This window comes from Malaclemys terrapin, chromosome 1 (genome assembly GCF_027887155.1).
Source record: "Malaclemys terrapin pileata isolate rMalTer1 chromosome 1, rMalTer1.hap1, whole genome shotgun sequence".
NCBI lineage: Eukaryota > Metazoa > Chordata > Testudines > Emydidae > Malaclemys > Malaclemys terrapin.
The window spans coordinates 178237634-178255840 of NC_071505.1; the positions used below are offsets into that span (position 1 = coordinate 178237634).

Consider the following 18207-nt stretch of genomic DNA (forward strand, 5'->3'; position numbering starts at 1 on the left):
ACTTCGCTCATGTATCTCAGTGCAGTATGAAGCACAATTTTTTTATGAAAGTCAGTGGTTTTTGTATGTTGTGAACACGGTGGACACGACACCATCAAAATTGTGCATACACACACATGCGCGTGCACACACAATTGAAATGGAGCAGTTAATTATAATCTGTTAGATACAAATTGCAGGGTTCAGTGGTTTTTGGAACCTACTATATGAATGTTGACAAATTGTAGAAAACAGAGAAGAATGACCATGTGCTGTTCTAGATTGCCCATCTTTACATGTTGTAAAGTTAGACACTGTATTTTAATAAACCTGGCTTCTATTTCTATATGAAGGCAGAAGCAAAAACAGTCATGCAGCATATAATAAAGAATTGTTGACAGTGGTACAACCAGAAAGAAAATATATAAGTCCCAGCAAAGAAAAATATTGCTGCACAATTACCAATCTAAGATGACATCAGATGTACAGTAAATTAGTCATATTTCCTATGGAAGGTATTAAATATTTAAAATGAGTATATCGGTAATTTGTTTTGGAAATAGCCAGCAAATCTTTAAGGTGTTGGAAGTATTGCAGAAGGCTGAATTTCTCATAGCTTTAACAAAGGATATACCACTTCAGAAAGAAACCTCAGGTTGCCATTTGTCCCAACTGGTGATGTAAGGAAACAAAACTTGGCAGCCATAAGAGCCTGGAAGGTAACTAAACGTATGTGGTTACAAACACTGGTGATCCATATCTACTCTCAAAGTGACAGACTTTCTGCCAGGTTTTAATTCTGTACTGAACTGCTGGGGTGTGAAAGATACTGAGAACTCTTGATTACCTGGGTTGAACACACAGGGTAAACCTGTTGGTAACAATTGGGCTCTAATGATCTAAAGTTTGAATAGAAACAATCAGTCTTCTTTAAACTAAAGATGAAAGGCCCTGTTGGTAACAATTGGGCTCTAATGATCTAAAGTTTGAATAGAAACAATCAGTCTTCTTTAAACTAAAGATGAAAGGTGGGGCAACCATACGAAGTTGACCACTGATCCATTGTTTGTTTTTTTTGTTGTTGTTTTTTTTACCCACAGTGTTGGAAGCATTGTTGCAGTATGGTTGAAAAGAATTTACTGTGTGCTTCTTTTGTTTGTTTCTTCAGCATTGGTTCACTGAACTTCCTCCTGTCTTAACTTTTGAGCTCTCAAGATTTGAGTTTAATCAGGCTTTGGGAAGGCCAGAGAAGATCCACAACAAATTAGAATTTCCTCCGATTTTATATCTGGACAGGTACGTTATAATGTATTTAGCAGAATCTTAAAGTGCGATTAAATCACATGGAATTGGTTAAACTGCCAGTTCTTCTTATGATGGGTTAACTCATGGTGATCCTAGAACTGGAAGGGACCTCAAGAGGTCATCTAGTCCAGTCCCTGGCACTCGTGGCAGGACTAATTATCTAGACCAGCGGTGGGCAACCTGCGGTCCCTCAGGGTAATCCGCTGGCGGGCTGCCAGGCAGTTTGTTTACATTGACTGTCCACTGGCTGACATTTCCCGCAGCTCCCATTGGCCGGGAATGGCAAACCATGGCCACTGGGAGCTGCGGGCGGCCGTGCCTGTGGACAGTCAATGTAAACACTGTCTTGCGGCCTGCTAGCGGATTACCCTGATGGGCCGCAGGTTGCCCACCACTGATCTAGACCATTCCTGATGGGTGTTTGTCTAACCCGCTCTTAAATATTTCCAGTAATGGAGATTCCACAACCTCCCTAGGCAATTTATTCCAGTGCTTAACCACCCTGATAGTTCAGAAGTTTTTCCAAATGTCCAACCTAAACCTCCCTTGCTGCAATTTAAGCCCATTGTAATGTTACACTGTAGAAAGAATAGCTGAATTGTTAATGGTTTGTAATGATCATTTTAGTAGGTTCATGTAAATGACAAAAATTGGAAGTATGCTGCTATTTATATTACTGAAACACTCTATACTACAGCTTTTGACCCAGTTTATAACTAGTTAGTTAAATGGTTAATCTGAACAGTGTTATCCCATAGTGTTACAAATATTCTTTCCCTGGTGTTTAAGACGTGCACATGGAATACATTACTGCACAGACTATTAAGCCACATAGGGGCACTTGAGGGTTATGTACACACTGCCAAAAAAAAAAAAGGTGCTATACTAGTTTAGAGTGCAGGGTGTTAGCTGCTGCTGATGTGGTGTAAACCAATCGTGTTTGTGAGGACAGACCATTTTTACGAGTCAGAAGAGTTGCTGTGTGGACACAACTTAACAATATGCTTCTTGTAACTATCAAAAAGCATGTTGAGAAGTAGTTAAGATATATTTGTATTTGTTGTATTGACCGAGTTTTAGAGCTCGGGAATCTAGACTTTCAGAAAAGTTTTATAATGCCATATATGATGCCAAAGATTAGCATAAGCTTGTATTTTGTAGAAGTAATTCAACTCAAAATGAAATTAATTAAAAATATACTTCTGATGAATAGTGGACAAAGAAATATAAATGTCTTAGGCCTGGTCTACACTTAAGTTAGGTGGATATAGGCTCTTAAGGCTGTGAAAAATTCATACTCTTGAATGCTGTGGTTAATCCAACTGGACCCCCTCCAGTGAGCACATGGTTAGGCTGATGCAAGAATTGTTCTGTTGACCTAGCTACCATTGCTCAAAGAGTTAAATTAACTACATCGATGGAAAAAACCCTTCTGATCGTGTAGGAAGTGTCTACACTATAGTGCTGCAGCAGTATAGCTGCAACACTGAAGCTATGCTATTGTAGTGCCCGTGGTGTAGACATGGCCTTATAATTAGTCTCTTCTGTTATACGTGTTTTTTAATGCATCGTAAGTGGAAGAAAAATGATTTTAGTGACTCAAACTTAGTTCTTGATAGTGAATGTGTATGACAGTTTAATAGAGTTCAGTGTCAGTATTGAAATGCAGCCGGGTGACTCCTTGTCTACCATTTTGTTTTCACAGATACATGCACAAAAACAGAGAAATTACAAGAATTAAACGGGATGAGATCAAAAGACTTAAAGAGTATCTCACAGTGTTACAGCAGAGATTAGAACGGTACTATAGATAATTTTTCTAAACATAAGGGCAAGTGACATTGAATTGTACCTGTACAGAGCAGAATAATTCATTGTCTTTTATATTTAAATAAGCGTTCCGAAGTTTCTCTTAGACCTTTTTTCCATTCCACTTGCAACTTCTGTGGAATGTTTATTTAAGCAAAATAACTAAATGCATGGAATTTTTATTATAACAGGTTTATTTTACTTGTAGTCTGCCAAAAATTCCATTTTGTATGAGTGTCATGATATTTATACTTTTCTATGGTTAACAGATATTTAAGCTATGGTTCTGGTCCTAAACGATTTCCCCTGGTAGATGTCCTACAGTATGCATTGGAGTTTGCATCAAGTAAACCTGTCTGCACTTCTCCGATTGATGATATTGATGCTAGTGCTCCCCTTAGTGGTACTGTAACAACACAGACGATTCCAAGGTAAAAACGAGATCTCATTTGTGTGTGTTCTGTGTTTAGCATTTCTAGTTTTAGGTGTTTATTTTTAGGCAAATTATGGATCACTTTTAAGGAATGAAGTTTGTCTCCAGTATGAGGAAGGACCAGGAGGAGGCAGAGATGAGTGCTTTTAAAAAAATATATATATATATATATTTATTTATTTTTGTCCAATAATGGTAAAAGTGAGCCCTCTTAAAAGCCAGAGCTCCTAACTAACATGGGAAGTTCTGGGATTTGCTGCTCCTCCTCATGAATATTTTTCAGTAATACAAAAATGCTATCTATATATGGAGTATTTTTGTTATGTATTTATAAAAACCTATTCTCTAATTTTGTTTTGGTGGAGATTTGTCAATTTTAAACTAAAACAAGAAGCCATATTGCTATGTGTTGTGAATTATTTCTAAGAAAAATTTATCTTACTGTCACAAAATTGTATCACTGAGCTCATCTGTTCTCTGTTAATATGATGTCTGATTCTAGTTATAAAACTGAAACTTTCCTAAAAAAACGGAATCGTTATAAATAGTTTGAGTGACAATTGCAATTCTAAAATGAGTACAAGATTTTATAGGTTATAATTTATACATCATTGGAAAAATATATGATCAGAATCGCAGAATTTTGCACATGCATGTGTTGAATGGCTTCAAGTGTTGCTTTAATCCAGCAATGATCTGCATTTCTAAATCTCAATCATATGCTATCTGCTCTTCTTGTGCTTCATTACTTTAATTGCTGTTTGACCATGTTAAACTCATTCGCAAAGATTTTGCTTTAATGTTTTACGTAAGTTGAAATACCATGCCGACAGAGGTCAAATTCTGCCCTTATTTCCACCCCATTGAAGTAAATGGAGTTGAGAGATTTGTAGATTGGGATCGAACATGGCACTATGAACACTGTGACAATGAATCGGTGCTTTCATACCAACTGATTCATTGGGATAGTAGGTCCCAATCCAGCAAAGCAACTAAAGACTTGAGTAACTTGTGAGTATCCCTGCTGAAGTAAATGGATCAAAAGTTTTCTTTTAAAAAGCGCTGAAGTGCTTTGCTGGTACTGCTGTGATCATCATGAATATAGAAACTTCCTATTAATAAAACAGATGACAGACTCCAGCAAGAGAACACTGTTTGCCTGAATTACACTACAAAAAGTGCTTTGCTGTTTAAAATTGTGCTGTGTACTGAGTTTATTTTGTGAGATGTGAGTATTGTGACTTTTAGGCCCATATGTTAAAAATTAAAAACACAAAGCAGATTAGCGTAATGCTAGCTATAAGTATTCCGTGAGTTCTCCATGTGACAATATACGCCAGTCGATCTCAGATAACCTTCATAGCAAAACACTTACCTGTTTACTTGGGATTATGCCTCGGGAGGTTAACAAATTTGGGCTCTGTCATATGTACTAATCTGGAAACTAGGCATAAGCTTTTTAGCTGACGCCAAAATGGGAAGGCACAAGGGCAAAAGTGGTCTCTGGGGCTGTGTATAAACTTTGTTGTGTTTTGATTTCCCACCATTGCTACCATTAGGGATAGTAATAGTTACTCCTGGTGGAATTCTGTGCCAAAAAATTCAAAATTCTGTGCACATTTTAAAATTCTACATTATTTTGCATATCTTACTTTTCAAAATAACACAATATAATCACGCCAGTTTCAATTATTTTGGTAATTTATTTCAAAATACCTGTCAGCACATATATCTGTAACAATACACACAACAAAAAAGATTCAGGGAATGTTCTTTGACAAATAGATTCCTTAATAGGCATATTAATACAGAACTTTGAGTAATAATTCATTTAAACTACAATACCGAACCGTATTTCCCACCCCTCTCAGAAGCAGTGCAAAGCCTTGGGGACGTCCGGGGTAACAGAGGAGCTGAGGGAGAGGGAGCCTGGGAGTGAACCTGGAGGGTTGTTGGCTATGGGTGGGAGAAGTGTGGAACAGTTTTTGGGGTCTTTTTGCATGGGAGGGATTGTTAGGGAGTTGGGGAGCTTCCCCCAGGCAGACCCTGGCTGACCCCTAGCTTCTCCCATTCAGTCAGGCACATGTTCCCCATCCCCATGTGTCCCTGCACTCCCATTCAGCCACCCCTCTCTCATCCTATCCTTATGTGGCCCTCACACCCATTGCCATTCAGCCACTGGCTCAATGCTATCACCCCACTAGCTCCTGTGCCCCTTCCCCAGTCAGTCCCCCCCACTAGCCCCTCTGAACCCCAGTCTGTGATCCCCAGCAACCCTGTATGCCCTGTTCTGTCCATCCTCCCATATTTTATACCTCCTCGCCTGGCCCCATGGGCAGGGTGCTGTGAGGAAAGCAACCCTCCCCCTCTGCAGGTATCTGCTCAGGCCCTGTGCTGGCTGCCCTCTCTTCTGGTACCACAGCAGCCCTTGCTGGGCGAAAGGTATAATTGCAGCATCTCCCTGGCAGAGAGTATTATTAGAAGGGGAAGGGGGAGAATCTGCAGGGAACATGAATTCTTCGTGTGCAGTAGTGCTGTGGCTGTGTTGACGAAGATGTTTACCCTTCTCAGAGGAGCTGTAAAATGCCAGTAGCTTGCGCTCACTGGAGCTCCCATTGTTGCTAGCACTATTGGATTAATACTATCTTAGCAATGGTGGAAAACTGAAGAAAAAGTCTACTGTGGACAAGGTGTAAGGAAACCGGTACTTAAACTAGAAATTTGTGGTATTAAGTTGAAATAGGGAAAAAATTGCCTTGATGAAACCATATAATATATATATATAATATAGTGTTTCCTCTTTGAGATGAGCAGCACATGCTTTGAACCACTTTGATTAGTTAAGCAATTTTGTAATACTATGCAGAAGTTCTGATCAGTTTTGATAAAGTAAACTCTGGCTTGAAAGGTTTAATTGTGATTGTCTCTCTTGTCATTGTGGTTGCCACATGGCATACTACGAAGATATAAGAAGTCACATGGTGACTCCATTTTGTATTTAAAATACTCTCTCTGGACTGTGTTGCTTTAACTTGATAACTATTAGCTTTAAAGTGTTTAAAATTGCTCAGATTAAAAAACAAAAATGATTAGGGATTGGTTGGTTTATATTTCAGCTCCAAGTGTCTGTGAAGTCAATTTTTGTAGTTTATAGCTTGTGTATAGGAAGTTTGAAGTCTCATTTCATATTTTAAATAAATACAGCACAACAGAGCAACAGGGGCCTTCATCATCAGAGATACCAAGCACATCGCCTGTACAAAGATCCGTAATACACAAACCATTCACACAGTCCCGAATTCCTCCAGACCTGCCAATGCATCCAGCACCAAGACACATCACGGAAGAAGAGCTTTCAGTGTTAGAAGGCTGTTTACATCGTTGGAGAACTGAAGTAGAAAATGACACTAGAGGTACTGAGAGAAAGTAGGAACTACTGTTGCTTTTGAAAAGGGTTACTGAAAATATTTTGGTTCTGGAGGAAGAAAATCAGTGTGTTTGACTTAAATAATTTTTCACAATTCTTACTGGATTTTACATTTTGGAAAAAAAATCTAGTACTAACAAAAACATCAGTCTGTCTGAGATGGTAAAGCATTCACCTCTAGCCCCAAACCTTGCCTTTTCACATTGGAGTTGGGCTTGTAACCTATGCAGGCATTGCTGTGCTGTGTGATATGGAGGCCGGGGGAGAGGAAGAGAAGTGGTACTTGCATTGGTAGATTTTTCCATCCTTGTCCTGTAGCTGTCAGTGTGACAGGCAGTTTAAGGAGTTATGCCAGATTGTGACTGTCCCTTTTGTGGGTGCACAACCTGGGCTCTTTTGGGAGAGTGCAGTGAGCTTCTTTGCCAGAGCTACTTACATTGGCAGGGCCTTTGTTAGGGAGAGTGCATGGACTGCTCCCTTGGTGTGGGGCATAAGGAAGGGCACTAACTGTTCAAATAAGGACAGGAACAAAGTAGAACCACTTTCTTGCCCATAGAGAGTACCTGGTATCTTGTGGGGAGCAGGCTGCATTGTCCCTGGGATTGTGGCATTTGCATTCAGACCTGAGAAACTTCAGTGTCCGGCATGTGAGTGGTTAACATCAATTTTTAAATAAGATTAGGACTGTTTATCCTTATTTGAGCCTTCAAGTTGGAAAAAGTGAAGATGTAGCATATTGTAGAAGCATATAGATAACTCATAGTGGTGGCATAGAAGGATATGACTTTTTTTTTTTTCCCCTTATTCCCTTAGACTTGCAGGAAAGTATATCTAGAATACATCGGACAATTGAATTGATGTACTCTGACAAATCAATGGTCCAGGTAAGTAAGATGTCCACATGAGATAATCAAAAAATAGATCATTTTAATCTTTGTAATGAAAGATGTTTCTTTAATTCTTAGTTACTTAAAAAATAAGCAGTGTATAATGTGTTGAGATCTTTAATCAGAAGATCAGAGAGTTTTGTGGACCTTAATTACATACCACCAAGTCAAATAATTATACTGTAATACCTATTTTACAGGGAAGTCAGGCATTAGAAATGAAGTTACTTAACCAAAGTTGTGCTACAAGTCTGTGGCAAAATCCAGAATACCTGATTCTATGCAGCTGTGTTGATGTGAATGCAGTACTGTAATTTTAGCATTGCACAGTAGAAGCCATTTAGGCTGTTGAGTGAGAAACTTCCTATTAAAGTAAGAGCCCATTTTAAAAAGAGGAAAAAATATTTGAATAAAAATACAGGAAACGTTTCTTATGTTTATATTTCATCTTCATTTCTTATTCATTTTACTTTGAAACTTCTACAATATGACTCAGAATTTCACCTCTATTTAACACTTGGTTAAACACCCCTTAACTATTTGGACCTACCTAAATGAATCCATATTAAGCAACAGTTACTTTAATCCTGTCCTGATTAAGCATCAGTCAGTCTTTTTACTATCATGCTAAACCATTTTCTTGGAGAGGACAGCTTAAGTGATATGTTTAGTACTGTGATCAGCAATATTAAGCCATCATGATATATAGTAGTGGTTTCTTCAATAGTCTTGTATCCACATAATCCTCTTTTCATGTGGTGTGTTGTGTTGTTTTTTTAAATTTTTTTTTGGGTGCGTGATTTTAATTAGTAATGTTGGTACGTGTTTGTGGTCATGGCAAGTTACAGACATAAGACAATGCCTCCAGGCCTCAAAATGCTTACAGGCAAAATTAAAGGTAAGGAAAAGGAGGGACAAGGTCTACAACTGAAGAATTATCTGTCCATTTCTTTTGTCGCAACAAGGAAGAGATGAAAATTTGTTTGATCCAGTTTATGAGAAGGGGCTATAGGTGAGTGGGGATGCTGCATGAGCATCCTTCTGCTAGTCTTACGGAAGCCCTCTTGCAGTGTTTGGTGGAGGGCAGCAGCCAAGGTGCAGAAGGGAGGCTGTGGAACCATTCTGAAGACTGGTTCCAAGATGAGATGTAAGCATAGAGTTGTGTGTCTAGGAATTGCCATACTGGATCAAATCCAGTTGTTCAAGTCCAATATGCTGTCGTGTAGTATGACCAATACCAGCAATAACCTGCCTCAAGGGCAAATTTCCTTCTAACTCTAACCCCCAGTAAGAGGTTGGTTAATACCCAGAAGCAGGAGGGCTTTATATCTTTTCCAAAAGTCTTGTTCTTCAACTGCTGGTCTGTGTGTGTGTGTGTGTGTGTGTGTGTGTGTTCCACTGTGCATATTCATGAGCTGTGTGCACCCAGAATTCTTGCGCGCATTGTCCATAAGTCCACACGTGCCCTTGCCTTCCTCAACTTTCAGCTGAAGTTATGAAGGACAGAGTGCACTGACTGCCTCTCCAGTTCTTTTTTTTTTTACAGTCGCTTAGCCTGGGTCAGAACCTCCAGTGCTAGAGCTTTCCTTCGGTTTCTTCAATCTGTAAATTGTTCAGTTTCCCTTATTGCCGTTTGTGTATATTACTTTTTGTTAGTAAGTTTCTAATTGTATTACAGCTTTTAGCAGATTTTTCTAGTTAGCTTCCCCACCTTCGGGGAATCCACCTCATACTCCCTCATACCATGTTACAGAATCCTGGATTATGCCCAGAATTCCAGGCTTCATAAACATCGGCTATACTTACATTACAGGGTGTGTAGTGCCAGGGATATCTCAGTTCACTGTATCTAACGCAGTCCTTTGAGAATCCTTGTATCAAGTACTTCTCGTAGCCTTTGCTGTGATACATGAGTGATTACTGATATGTCTCAAAGTATAGTTGAGACACATGACCAGAAAGGGTTAAGCATCCTGCAGGATAAATGACTCAAATTCAACCCTTAAAGACATATGGGGAGATAATGTTTGTGTTTTTGTGTATTTACATATATATGGGTAGTGGTCAACAAGGGGGGCCCGGGGCCCTGTCCTGCAGCTCTAAAGCCCCTTTTGGAATGCAACCCTGCAAGCACGAGCCGGAGGACTCGGGAGGAGAAGCGGCACCTTCCCCTTCAAAGCCGGCCCAAGAGAGGTGGCACTTTGAAGGGGAAAGCGCTGCTTCTCTCCAACCGTTGGCTGCGCGGCTGCCCCTGCTTCGTCGTCTTTGTTAGCTCAGTTTGATGCAGGGAGGAAACAAGAGGGTGATGGGGGGTGGACAGGGTGCACTATTTTGAAAGTTTCTCTTTCTGTGGATGCCTCGCTCTTGTTATACACATTGGTAGTCACTGCATGAAAGTTTAATTAATAGATTCATAGGTTCTAGCACAGGAAGGGACCTCGAGAGGTCATCGAGTCCAGTCCCCTGCCCTCATGGCAGGACCAAATACTGTCTAGACCATCCCGGATAGACATTTGTCTAACCTACTCTTAAATATAGCCAGAGATGGAGATTCCACAACCTCCCTAGGCAGTTTATTCCAGTGTTTAACCACCCTGACAGGAACTTTTTCCTAATGTCCAGCCTAAACCTTCCTTGCTGCAGTTTAAGCCCATTGCTGCTGCTTCTATCCTTAGAGGCTAACGTGAACAAGTTTTCTCCCTCCTCCTTATGACACCCTTTTACATACCTGAAAACTGCTATCATGTCCCCTCTGTCTTCTCTTTTCCAAACTAAACAAACCCAATTCTTTCAGCCTTCCTTCATAGGTCATGTTCTCAAGACCTTTAATCATTCTTGTTGCTCTTCTCTGGACCCTCTCCAATTTCTCCACATCTTTCTTGAAATGCGGTGCCCAGAACTGGACACAATACTCCAGCTGAGGCCTAACCAGTGCAGAGTAGAGCGGAAGAATGACTTCTCCTGTCTTGCTCACACCACACCTGTTAATGCATCCCAGAATCATGTTTGCTTTTTTTGCAACAGCATCATACTGTTGACTCTCATTTAGTTTGTGGTCCACTATAACCCCTAAATCCCTTTCTACCGTACTCCTTCCTAGACAGTCTCTTCCCATTCTGTAAGTGTGAAACTGATTATTCCTTCCTAAGTGGAGCACTTTGCATTTGTCTTTGTTAAACTTCATCCTGTTTACCTCAGACCATTTCTCCAATTTGTCGAGATCATTTTGAATTATGACCCTATCCTCCAAAGCAGTTGCAATCCCTCCCAGTTTGGTATCATTTGCAAACTTAATAAGCGTAATTTCTATGCCAATATCAGAGTCGTTGATGAAGATCTTGAACAGAGCCAGTCCCAAAACAGACCCCTGCGGAACCCCACTCGCTATACCTTTCCAGCAGGATTGGGAACCATTAATAACTACTCTCATAGTTATCCAGCCAGTTATGCACCCACCTTATAGTAGCCCCATCTAAGTAGTATTTGCCTAGTTTATCGATAAGAATATCATGCGAGACCATATCAAATACCTTACTAAAGTCTAGGTATACCACATCCACCGCTTCTCCCTTCTCCACAAGGCTCGTTATCTTATCAATGAAAGCTATTAGATTGGTCTGACATGATTTGTTCTTTACAAATCAATGCTGGCTATTCCCTATCACCTTACCACCTTCCAAGTGTTTGCAGATGATTTCCTTAATTACTTGCTCCATTATCTTCCCTGGCACAGAAGTTGAACTAACTGGTCTGTAGTTTCCTGGGTTGTTTTTATTTCCCTTTTTATAGATGGGCACTATATTTGTCCTTTTCCAGTCTTCTGGAATCTATCCCGTCTCCCATGATTTTCCAAAGATAATAGCTAGAGGCTCAGTTACCTTCTCTATTAGCTCCTTGAGTATTCTAGGATGCATTTCATCAGGCCCTGGTGACTTGCAGGCATCTAACTTTTCTAAGTGATTTTTAACTTGTTCTTTTTTTATTTCATCTTCTAAACCTATCCCCTTCCCATTAGCATTCACTAGGTTAGTCATTCCTTCAGACTTCTCGGTGAAGACCGAAACACAGAAGTCCTTAAGCATCTCTGCCATTTCCAAGTTTCCTGTTACTGTATCTCCCTCCTCACTGAGCAGTGGGCCTACCTTGTCCTTGGTCTTCCTCTTGCTTCTAATGTATTGATAAAAAGTCTTCTTGTTTCCCTTTATTCTCGTAGCCAGTTTGAGCTCATTTTGTGCCTTTGCCTTTCTAATCTTGCCCCTGCATTCCTGTGTTGTTTGCCTATATTCATCCTTTGTAATCTATCCTAGTTTCCATTTTTTATGAGACTCCTTTTTATTTTTTAGATCATGCAAGATCTCGTGGTTAAGCCAAGGTGGTCTTTTGCCACATTTTCTCTCTTTCCTAACCAGCGGAATAGCTTGCTTTTGGGCCTTTAATAGTGTCCCTTTGAGAAACTGCCAACTCTCCTCAGTTGTTTTTCCCCTCAGTTTTGATTCCCATGGGACCTTACCTATGAGCTCTCTGAGCTTACCAAAATCCGCTTTCCTGAAATCCATTGTCTCTATTTTGCTGTACTCCCTTCTACCCTGCCTTAGAATTGTGAACTCTATGATTTCATGATCACTTTCACCCAAGCTGCCTTCTACTTTCAAATTCTCAATGAGTTCCTCCCTATTTGTTAAAATCAAGTCTAGAACAGCTTCCCCCCAGTAGCTTTTTCAACCTTCTGAAATAAAAAGTTGTCTGCAATGCAGTCCAAGAACTTATTGGATGGTCTGTGCCATGCTGTGTTATTTTCCCAACATATATCTGGATAGTTGAAGTCCCCCATCACCACCAAATTTTGGTCTTTGGATGGTTTTGTTAATTGTGTTTAAAAAAAAAAAAAAAAAAAAAAAAAGCCTCTTCCACCTGGTTAGGTGGCCTGTAGTGGATTCCTAGCATGACATCACCTTTGTTTTTTACCACTTTTAGCCTAACCCCGAGACTCTCAACACTTCCGTCTCCTATGTCCATCTCCACCTCAGTCCAAGTGTGTACATTTTTAATATATAAGGCAACACCTCCTCCCTTTTTCCCCTGTCTATCCTTCCTGAGCAAGCTGTACCCATCCACACCAACATTCCAATCATGTGTATTATCCCACCAAGTTTCAGTGGTGCCAACAATGTCATAGTTGTATTTATTTATTAGCACTTCCGTTCCTCCTGCTTATTACCTATACTTCTTGCATTTGTATATAGCATTTAATATGCTGGTTTGATCTTGCCTCCCAGTTTTGCCCTGACTCTCCTTTCTCTCTGCCATTATGGCCCATGCTCCCTCTTATTTCTGATCCATCTCCCAGGTCTGCATGTTCCTCACTTACCTGTGGGCTTTGCTCACCTGTCCCCGTCGAATCTAGTTTAAAGTCCTCCTCGCTAGGTTAGCCAGTCTGTGTCCAAATAGGGTCTTTCCTCTCCTCGAAAGGTGAACGCCATCTCTCCCTAGCAGTCCTTCCTCGAATAGCATCCCGTGGTCGAGAAGCCAAAGCCCTCCTGGTGACACCATCTTCGCAGCCAGGCATTCACCTCCATGATGCATCGGTCTCTGCCCGGGCCCATACCTTTGACAGGAAGAATCGAAGAGAATACCACCTGTGCTCCAAACTCCTTCATCCGTACTCCCAGAGCCCTGTAGTCACTCTTGATCTGCTCAGTGTCTCACCTCGCAGTATCGTTTGTGCCCCCATGGATGAGTAGCATGGGGTAGTAGTCAGAGGGCTGGATAATCCTCCACAATGCCTCCGTAACATCTCGGATACGGGCCCCCGGCAGGCAGCATACCTCCCGAGATGAAACGTCAGAGCGACAGATGGGCACCTCCGTCCCCCTCAGCAGAAAGTCTCCAACCTCCACTACCCTATATTTCCTATTTGCAGTGGTGGCAGCAGACTTCCCAGCCTTAGGTGTACGAGGCTTCTCCACCTTTACTGTAGGGGGTGATTCCTTCTCCTGTATCAAGAAGAGCATAACGGTTACCTGTTACCATGGCGGGAGGGTTCAGGACAGGGGTGGTGCACTGCCCGCTGCCAGAAGTAACCAGCTACCAGTGTCGATCCTGAGCCATCGCCTCCTCCACCATTGGTGTGTCAGCAGTCCTGTGTACTGGGACATCTACCTCAGCGGTCTCCACACGGACACTGTCCAGGAGTTGCTCGTGGATCCGGATGCTCCTCAACCTAGCCACCTCCTCCTGTAGCTCCCCCACCTGCTGCCTGAGAGATTTCACCAGCAGGCACCTTTCACATTGGATGGTCCCCCCGGCCTGGATGTCAGTAAGTGGGAATTGCAAATGAGTCTCTGCAAAACCACACCAGGATCTGGGTAGAAGCATCCATGCTCAGGTGTTCTGTCTGGCAACAGGCACAGGTGGAGAAGACAGAAGCAGTGCTGGCACAGGTGTTGTGGGTCTTCCTAACCATCATAGGCCTCCCTCTGTCAAACTCCCTCTCAAAGTCCCCTGTCTGCAGCCCCCTGGTTGCTCTGCCTCTTAAAGCCTGCTTACCTAGGTCAGTCCCACCCCCTTGTGAGTCACAGTGGGGAAGGCCAATCAAAGGCAATCAAGGGAACAAGGTCATGCACTCAGTCCCAACTGCCACAGCAGCTGTAACAAACTGAAGTAACCTGAAATCAGAATCAAAATTAAAATTCAAACAGTTGAGCAAACTCACTCACACCAACAGCTAGTACTCACACTCTCACCTGGTAGCCTGTTCAGCAGCAGGATCTCTTGCTCTCCCTCTCAAACTCCTCTGTCTGCAGCTAATTAATGCTAATTACATACTTTGTGTGTTGCTGTGTACCATTAATTGCTTCTTGATATAATGGTTTATTGTGAGACACAGCTACTGGTACAGAATTCACTTGTTAGCACTATACATCTCTCTCTTCATGGAAGGCTGCAATTAACATTCCTTGATCAGACTAAACAGTTCTGGCAGCTAGTTTGCCAGAGATGGAGAAAGAGGGATTGAAGTTAACCCAATTAGCACAATTTTATTTAAAACTCAATTAAAATCTCAGTCCCAATGGATTGTACTGTGCTATGCTGTGGTGAGGGAATGTCATCAGAAAGGCATACAGAGCCCCCCCCGCCCACCCCCTATTAGTCTTTCTAATTAATCTGGATACCCATATTCCTTTTAAAAAATGCTTCCAAACTGGTTAGGTAACTCAGCTGTATTTGAACAATGTTACCCACCCAGGACACTCATTTCAGAGGACTGCCAAGATTCTTTCAGCTGGGGTTGCCAGCACTAAGGAGCTTTATAGAGGGCAATGTTCTTGTCTCAGGGACAGGTACAATCTTTGCGCCTCTTCTGCTTTTCCTACTGGCTAATTGTGAAGCAGACTTGTAGTTTCAGGGAGTTTGCATAGCCTCATAGCTCAAAGAAACTGATCTACAGTAGAACCTCAGAATCTTGAGGATGGAGGTTATTTGTAACTTTAAAATGTTCATAGCTGAACAAAAACATAACGGTTGTTCTTTCAGAAGTTTACAACTGAATGTTCATTCAATACAGCTTTGAAACTTTACTCTTTAGAAGAAAAATGCTACTTTTAACCATCTTAATTTAAATGAAACAAGCACAGAAAGTTTCCTTACCTTCTGAAATCTTTTTTTAATCTTGTTAAATCTTTCCCTTTATTTTTTTTTTAGTAGTTTAGTTTACTGTATTTTGCTTTTTTTGGGTCTCTTCTGCTGTCTGTGTACTTCCAGTTCCAAATCAGGTGTGTGGTTGACCGGGTCAGTTCGTAACTCTGGTGTTCGTAATGCTGAAGTTCTATTGTTTTGAGAATGGCAACCCAAAATTTTAGGGGCATTCCAATATCCCTAATCATTGTCATATGTGATCTTATTTTTTTATCTTGACAATAACACAGATATTAAACTTGAAGTCCCCTGCTGGAATAGTATAGCTTTCAAGGTGTGTGCAACAAGAATCCAGCAGACCTTCTCCTACACAGATCTTCACTCTAGGCTTTAGATCTTAATAATAATAAACCTGAAAGATAACTTAAATTTTCAATATCAGACCGGCTTATTAGCACTCAAGATTGCTGTATGAATAGCATTTGGAGCTCTTCCTCTTTATTTTGTTTTTGTTATACTGTTTGCCTTAAATTAAAGAGCTACTCATTAACATCCTCAGTCCTTCTAAACATTTCTTCTTGTATTAAGGATAATAGTAATATTTAATGCTATTTTTATAGAATTGATATTTTTTCCCTTGAACTTATTTTTAAGAAAAACACTTAACATTTTTTTAAAGGTCTTTTAAGGTAAAGTGGATCATTTTTCCTTCCCTAGTCTTATGGTCTTTAACACTTATCTCTACTGCAAAAAGTCTTCAAATTCTGCCATAGGTGTTGCCAGAAGATGGTCATTAGCAAGCGTCCTATGCCCCTAAGGTGTTTAGACTCTCACTGCTAACTTGTTTGATTCTTGTATTCTACTGGTCTTGAAAACCAAGGCAGATTTCTTGGAGAACCCCCTTCTTGGCCTTACTCACAGGTTTTTTTTTGTTATCTATAGCTACTGAAGGCAAGGTAGACTGTGTAGTCCAATAAGGCATCGCTATGAGCAGAGGTCGATATGTGTTGGTGACTGGTAAAAACTTAACTTGTCTCCACATCTGCTGCAAATCTTTGTATCAATATTTTAATTGATTAGGAACTAAAGTTCATGCTCTTAGACACTGAGGAAAGTGCAAGGATGTATACTTGTTGGCATAGTCTGGCCTAGACATTGGTATGAAGTCCCTCTTCTGTTCTCTCAAAATGAGGGGAGGACCCCTCTACCCGGCCTTTGCTTCTCTCTAGCTATTAGTTTCTTCACTGACTGAACACAATAAGAATACAGCTGTTTTCTTATATGCTCCTAATTATTATAGGTCTATTGGTACTCTCAAGATGTACTTTAAGATGAAAGTGTTCAACTTTCTGATGTACACAGAAATGAACTGACTGAAATATTACTAATTTTATTAAACCATTAATAGGTTACTATTATTTTACATGGCTTTTTACAAACTTGGGTATAATGCATTCCCTGTCCCAAAGAGTTAACAAGTCCAGTAAAGCAAGACTGACACACTCAAGGGAAAGACATGGGATAATAGTTAATGACATGCAGAATATAGTAATGATAAGGGAGGAGGGATTGCTTGAAGAGTTGGGTGCTAAATGGGGGGGGCGGGGGGAGAGGGTGGGCAGGAAGTTGGTTCTGTGCATTGAAGGCTGGAGCAGAAGAGTAAGTTCAAAGAGTTGGGATGAATCCAGGAAGTGAGAGTGTATGGTGTGGGGGAATAAAAACAGATGTGCAGACTGCCAAGATGAGGACTTTCCTTTTTTCTTTACTGTTTTGTGTTAATTGGGAGATGTTAGAATCCAGTGAAAACTTTCAGTGATTTTATATATTTTTCCAGATGTTTTAGTACAGGTTGACTGTATATTTTACCTGCCTGTTTTTTCTTCTAATTTTATTGTTTTGTTCTATTATAAGATGCTTAGATGCCTATCAACAAATGGCTTATTAATGTATTAAATAAGTATCTTCTTTAAGTCCTCAAATGGTTGACACAAACTGGCCGTCTTTGACAGGTAGATGGCCTCTGTTCTCTTAAATATTTCTCCAGATGACAATAACTGGTGCATTGAGTGCACCAATTATTATATGAGGAAACTGTTCATTTATGTAATTCGTTAGTGATGCAGTCAACATGATCAGACAATCAGAACCTAAACTCAGTATATTGTTTGACTTATTATTTATCTCTGCTGATGCACTCTCTTATTTATGCTTTGGAAAGACTTGTTTAAACCAGGAAACATTACTCGGCTGGTTTGGGGTGGGGGGGGAGGTGGGGTTAAGCTTTTTAACCGTATGTAATCTAGAGTTTGAAGTTTGCTACTTTCAGAATTGAGAAAAGGAAGGTTGAATTCGTAGTTTGTGGCTGATTGCTTGAAGTTCCAGACATGGTACCTGAACATGACAGTGGTAGAAGAATCATTGTGATGTTGGCATGATGAGTAATATTCACTCTGGGATGGAGTTGACCTAAACGGTCTGTGTGTCTGTACTGCACACTGAAGAATGAAAAAGAACATGCTCGAAGGAAGAAATCTATTTTCTTTAGTAGATTGCTTTTGAGTAGTTTGTAGCGACTATCTGAGTGGTGGTTGACCCAGGTAAATTGTTAGTTAGGCAAATAAAGTTGTAGCCGCCTTATAACTCATGTTATTTTGTCTGATTTTTCAAGTGTCCAGATCAATATTCCGAGCACTGCTCGCTACTCTCCCACATCTGGGATCTATATGGGGACC

At 40.6% G+C, this 18207-nt stretch overlaps 1 protein-coding gene across 5 annotated transcripts in view; it reads left to right on the forward strand.

Moving 5' to 3' along the window:
* USP25 (ubiquitin specific peptidase 25) overlaps positions 1-18207 on the forward strand; it is a 141737-nt gene that overhangs the window by 91546 nt on the left and 31984 nt on the right. For all 5 annotated transcript variants that reach the window (XM_054047277.1, XM_054047286.1, XM_054047294.1 and 2 more), the window contains exons 11-15: positions 1148-1275; positions 2990-3085; positions 3363-3524; positions 6731-6939; positions 7767-7837. In XM_054047277.1, coding sequence (XP_053903252.1) covers positions 1148-1275; positions 2990-3085; positions 3363-3524; positions 6731-6939; positions 7767-7837 — 666 coding nt within the window. The remainder of the gene's footprint in view (positions 1-1147; positions 1276-2989; positions 3086-3362; positions 3525-6730; positions 6940-7766; positions 7838-18207) is intronic.